This window comes from Theropithecus gelada, chromosome 15, assembly GCF_003255815.1.
Source record: "Theropithecus gelada isolate Dixy chromosome 15, Tgel_1.0, whole genome shotgun sequence".
NCBI classification, from domain to species: Eukaryota; Metazoa; Chordata; class Mammalia; order Primates; family Cercopithecidae; genus Theropithecus; species Theropithecus gelada.
This window is the reverse complement of record NC_037683.1, coordinates 10919739-10925738: the sequence shown is the minus strand read 5'-3', so window position 1 is coordinate 10925738 and position 6000 is coordinate 10919739. Positions and strand designations below refer to the sequence as shown.

The following is a 6000-nucleotide window of genomic DNA, read 5'->3' as shown; positions in this document are numbered from 1 at the left end:
TTTTTTTTTTTTTTTTTTTTTTTTTTTTTTTTAGTAGAGACGTGGTTTCACCATGTTAGCCAGGATAGTCTCAATCTCCTGACCTTGTGATCCACCCACCTTGGCCTCCCAAAGTTCTGGGATTACAGGAGTGAGCCACTGCACCTGGTCATTCTTTTATTTTCATTCTTTTATTTTATTTTTATTTATATTTTTATTTTTTTGAGATGGAGTCTCGCTCTGTCGCTGTCTGGAGTGCAGGGCAGTGGTGCGATCTCAGCTCACTGCAACCTCCACCTCCCAGGTTCAAGTGATTCACCTGCCTCAGCCTCCTGAGTAGCTGGAACTACAGGCATGAGCCACCACGCCCAGCTAGTTTTTGTATTTTTAGTAGAGACAGGGTTTCACCATGTTGACCAGGATGGTCTCGATCTCCTGACCTCTTGATCCACCCGCCTCAACTTCCCAAAGTGCTGGGATTATAGGCATGAGCCACCGCACCTGGCTGGAACCCATTCTTTTTTTTTTTTTTTTTTTTTTGGAGACGGAGTCTCGCTCTGTCACCCAGGCTGGAGTGCAGTGGCCGGATCTCAGCTCACTGCAAGCTCCGCCTCCCGGGTTTACACCATTCTCCTGCCTCAGCCTCCCGAGTAGCTGGGACTACAGGCGCCCGCCACCTCGCCCAGCTAGGTTTTTGTATTTTTTTAGTAGAGACGAGGTTTCACCGTGTTAGCCAGGATGGTCTCGATCTCCTGACCTCGTGATCCGCCCGTCTCGGCCTCCCAAAGTGCTGGGATTACAGGCTTGAGCCACCGCGCCCAGCCAGAACCCAGTCATTCTTGTCTGTACGTAATGGTCTTGTTTTCTCTGTCTGCTTTTAAGATTTCCTCTTTATCACTGGTGTTCTGAAATTTAGTTGTGATGTGTCAGAGTTAGTTTTTTTGATGTTTCTTGTGCTAAGGGTTTGTTGAGCGCCTTAGATATGTAGATCTGTAGCTTTCAATAAATGTGGAGAAAAATTTGGCCATTATTTCTTTAAATTATGTTTTCAGCCCCCTCCCCATGGACTCTAGCTATGGGTGTTAACCTGTTTGGGTCATCCCACCGCTCACCAATGCTCTGTTTTGTTTCCTCTGTGTTTTATTTTAGGAAGTTTCTATCGCTGTGTCTTCAAGTTTATTCATCTTTTCTTCTGCAGTGTCTGATCTGTTAAAATCATTTTTCATCTGAGACATTGTAGTTTGAGGTGGGGCTTTTTAATCTGCGGAGTCTCTACATGACATACTTGATCTTTCCTTTACTTTCTTGTGCATAGGAAGTACAATTATGATCATTTTGAATGTCCCTGTGTCCTAAGTCTATCATTTCTGCTCAGTCTCTATTGATTTCTGTCCTCATTATGGGTCTTTTCCTGCTTCTTTGTAGTTCCTATTCATTTTTTTACTGGAGTTCACCCTCTTGGGTGCTGGTTATTAGTGTATTCCTATGAGTATTCTTGAGCTTTATCTTGGAGTAGTTTGACCCTTGCAGGGCTTGCTTTGTTGGGCAGAACAAGGACAGCATTTAGCCGAGGGCTGGCTTTGCCTCATTGTAGAGGCAAAATCCTCTGAGCGCTCTTTCTAAACCTCCCTGTATTCTGAGGTTTTCCACTCTGGCTGACGGGAACGGGACTATTCCCAGCCCTGTGATCCTTTGGGATGGTTCTTTTCCATGCTCAGGTAGGTTCCTCCCACCCATGCGCTGTGACTCCCTGGGGACCCTTGGGGGAGCTCACCCTCTGTGCAGCTCCCTCCTCTCCAGTGCTCTGTCTTGCACACTCCAGCTGCCCTGGCCTGGCCTCCCCAGCCTCCCAGCCCCATCTCTTGAACATCAGGAGGCTGCTGGGTTCCACCTGGCTTCTCCGCTCTGCACCTAGACTGGAAGCTCCAGGCAGGAAGCTGGGGCAATGGGAAGCGCTCCTGGCTTCATTTGTATACATTTCTCAGGAATCAGTGTCCTTAGCCTGTTGTCCAGTGGCTGGGAAAGATGGTTTTCTATGTTTTGTCTGCACTTGTAGTTGTAGGCAGGAAGGTGACTTGGTCCCATCTTGGCTGGAAGCCCCTGAACTCATAACCCAGTTCTGTGGTAGGAGGAAGTGCATTAAATTAAAAAGCGGTAATCTAAATAAGGGATTTCTCTTACGTCTGTAGATGGGAAGCCAAAACATCACTATCCCTTCCATCTGGCCAGACTTTCTGTGCCTAAAAACAGGGTTCACATTCATTAAAGGATTGATTTATTTATTTTTGAGACAGGGTCTCACTCTGTCACCCAGGCTGCAGCCTCCACTTCCCAGGCTCAGGTGATTCTCCCACCTCAGCCTCCCGCATAGCTGGGACTACAGGTACGCACCACCATGCCCGGCTAATTTTTGATTTTTTTGTAGAGACAGAGTCACATTGTATTGGCTATGCTGGTCTCAAACTGTGGGCTCAAAAGACCCGCCTCGGCCTCTCAAAAGTGCTGGGATTACAGACGTGAACCACCACTCCTGGCCAAAGGATTTTTATTTCCTTAGGGTTTTTGGCTGTGGACTGGCTCTTCTTTAGTATTAAAATGACCTAGTTGGATGACTCACAATCATTTTGTAGATAATAATAATGATAAAATAGCTAATAGCTCCATGTACTGTCCTAAGAGCTTTATATATTCTCTAATTTAGTCTTTAACCCATTCTATGAAGTACTAACCCCGTTTTGCACATAAGGATAGTGAAGCACAGAGAGCTGAAGTAACTTAGCCAAGACTACACAGCTAATAAGTGAAGGCCAGGATTGGAATATGGGGTCTGTCTCCAGAGACTGTACATTTAATCAACATGCAAAACTGCTTCTGGACAAGTTCTGTTTATCTAGTGAGAGGGCAACAGATACAGGCTCCTTCAGCTTTCAGAACAAGCCTTAGGACCCCATCTCAACCATCTTGCTTTCTCTCCATATCGTCTTTTTTTTTTTTTTTTTTTTTTTTGATACAGGGTCTCACTCTGTCACCCAGGCTGGACTGCAGTGGCACAGTGATGGCTCACTGCAGCCTCGACCACCCACGCTCAAGTGATCCTCCCACCTCTCAGCCTCCTGAGTAGCTGGGACTACAGCATGCACCACAGTGCCTGGCTGATTTTTTTTTACTTTTTGTAGAGGCTGGTTTCTCCACATTGCCCAGGCTGGTCTCAGACTCCTGGGCTCAGGCAGCCGGCCCACCTCCATCTCCCAAAGTACTGGGATTACAGGTGTGAGACACTGTGCTCGGCCTTCTTTTTCTTTTTTTTTTTTTTTTTTTTTGAGACGGAGTCTCACTGTGTCTCCCAGGCTGGAGTGCAGTGGCGCGATCTCGGCTCACTGCAAGCTCCGCCCCCCAGGTTCACGCCATTCTCCCGCCTCAGCCTCCCAAGTAGCTGGGACTACAGGCGCCCGCTACCGCGCCCGGCTAGTTTTTTGTATTTTTAGTAGAGACGGGGTTTCACCATGTTAGCCAGGATAGTCTCGATCTCCTGACCTTGTGATCCACCCGCCTCGGCCTCCCAAAGTGCTGGGATTAGGCTTGAGCCACCGCGCCCGGCCGGCCTTCTTTTTCAATAATTGTTTTATTTACGTGTGTATGTGTGTATGTCTGGGTCATACATGCTTATGGTTCAGTTTCGCAAGATTTAAGAGGATGGTGAAAACACGTCTCTCATCTGCCTTTCGTCTCTCAAAGCCCCAAGTGCCCTCCCTGCCGCACACCCTCTCTTCAATTTGATTGTCTTTCCGGAGGCCATCTTCACAAATACAAGCTAGGAATAAATAGTAGCACACAATCCCCTCTCTTCTATACTTTGTCTTTTAACAAGTTGATTTTATGTTTGTTTGTTTTTTTTTTTTTAATGGAATTTCACTCTTGTTGCCCAGGCTGGAATGCAATGGTGCGATCTTGGCTCACTGCAACCTCCACCTCCTGGGTTCAAGTGATTCTCCTGCCTCAGCCTCCCAAGTAGTTGGGATTACAGGCGCCTGCTACCATGCCCGGCTAATTTTTCTATTTTTAGTAGAGACGGGGTTTCACCATGTTGGCCAGGCTGGTCTTGAACTCCTGACCTCAGATGATCTGCCTGCCTTGGCCTCCCAAAGTGTTGGGATTATAACCGTGAGCCACCACATCCAGCTTTGTGTTTGTATTTTTAAAATAATGGTTGTGGGGCCATGCACGGTGGCTCACGCCTGTAATCCCAGCACTTTGGGAGGCGAAGGTGGGTGGATCACTTGAGGTCAGGAGTTTGAGACCAACCTGGCCAACACGGTGAAACCCTGTCTCTACTAAAAATACAAACATTAGGCAGGCACGGTGGCGGGCGCCTGTAATCCCAGCTACTCGGGAGACTGAAGCAGGAGAATTCGCTTGAACCCGGGAGGTGGAGGTTGCGTTGAGCCGAGAGCCACCCACTGTACTCCAGCCTGGATGACAGAGCAAGACTCCGTCTCAATCAATCAACTAATCAATCAATCAGTAAAGGTTGTGAACACTATGAGAGGGTCACCGCAGTGAGGGATGACAGTAGCCAGTGCCTTTATCTGTTAGTAAACTAAGAAACAAATGACCAAAGATTAATTCCTTTTTATTTATGACCTTTTACACAGTTCAGTCTACAGACTTAATCTGTGCCTAGTCCTAGGGGCAGAAAGATCTGTGACTTGGTCCCTGCCCCGAGGCAGCTCATCTTCTGGAGGTAGACGCAGCAGAAGTAGCTGCTGTGATATGGCGTGGGCTCTGTTGGAGAAAACTGGATCTTGAAACAAGGAAAAATGTTTCTAGAATGCTCTTAGGACGTGCTGCCAAGGACTGTTGATGATGTTGCACTTGATGGTGAATGCCTTCTGGAAGCAACCCGGGTGGAGGACACGGAGTTACTTTTGCTAAGGAGCCAGCTCAGAGTGGATTCTGTAAGCTGAGCCTCATCTGGAGCTTGAGTCTGCACCTCCCTGCAGAATTGCCGGGCTTCATGCAGGCAATCAGCTGCCTGTGATTGGAGGGCTGGTGCTGGTGGGGATAATGAACTTGGTAGTGTCGGCAGAGGTGATTGGCCGGGCTCTGCTGCAGTGAGAATGCAGACTGGATGCTCGGGTCCTCGGCTTGGGTGATGAGCGAGGACAGCTGAATAACTGGGAGCTCGAAGTTGCCTGCTGCCTCTGGGAGTGGTCTGCTTGGCTGTCGCGTTTTCCTTTTTTTTGTTGTTGTTTTTTAAAAAAGCCAAACGTTTGCTCACCATCACCTGCAGAAGTGAGTTTTTATTGAAGAAGCTCCAGCTGCTTTCTCCTTATTGCCGGCAGCCCGGCAAGGCTCCCTTACAGTGAGCTACTTCTCAGGCCGGGCACGACAGCAGTGCTAGCACATTTGAAAAAGCAGGAAACCGCCCCTGCATGCAGAGCTTCCAGCCTGAGAACTCCCAGGCCAGTCTTCCCAGCAGCTGTGTAGCCAGAGAGCCTTGGTATTGTGGTCACATCCCTCAAAAGTGAACAGTCACCATCGGAGGCGTTTGGAGGAGACTGTGATGTTGCAGATGCTGTGGCATTTCCTAGCTAGCTTTTTCCCCAGGGCTGGGTGCCAAGGCTCCAGAGAGGGGGACGATCATGAAGTCAGAGGCACCCCAGCCCCTGCCCGGACAGACCAGATGGCAAGCTTTTTGGGGAAACAGGACGGAAGGGCTGAGGCCACGGAAAAGAGACCCACCATTTTGCTGGTGGTTGGACCTGCAGAGCAGTTTCCTAAGGTAATGTTGGCCTCAAGAGGACCTCCTAGTTTAGGGCCTGGTCTGGGATCATTTTCCTGGGGAAAAAAACGAGTGTGGGGAGGAAGGGAGTACTCATAACGTTAGTTTGGGGTTCAGGGAGAAGTGGTAGGCAATGAGGAAGCCCACAAATTCAATCTAAAATCTTTCTGTGGCCCCTGTGAAAGCTGCATTACCCACTGCAATCACCCCAGTGTGGCTGTTGAGGGAAGGAAGGTTGT

The 6000-nt window shown here is 48.5% G+C and overlaps 1 protein-coding gene across 4 annotated transcripts in view; it reads left to right on the top strand.

The window, feature by feature from the left end:
• Positions 1 to 6000, top strand: part of SLC25A25 (solute carrier family 25 member 25) — a 48561-nt gene that overhangs the window by 24595 nt on the left and 17966 nt on the right. For 2 of the 4 annotated variants that reach the window (XM_025360149.1, XM_025360148.1), the window contains exon 1: positions 5137 to 5761. The exons of the other annotated variants lie outside the window; for them this stretch is intronic. In XM_025360149.1, coding sequence (XP_025215934.1) covers positions 5543 to 5761 — 219 coding nt within the window. In that variant the 5' untranslated portion in view covers positions 5137 to 5542. Of the gene's footprint in view, positions 1 to 5136; positions 5762 to 6000 lie in introns of those variants that run through there. 4 annotated transcript variants of the gene reach the window in all.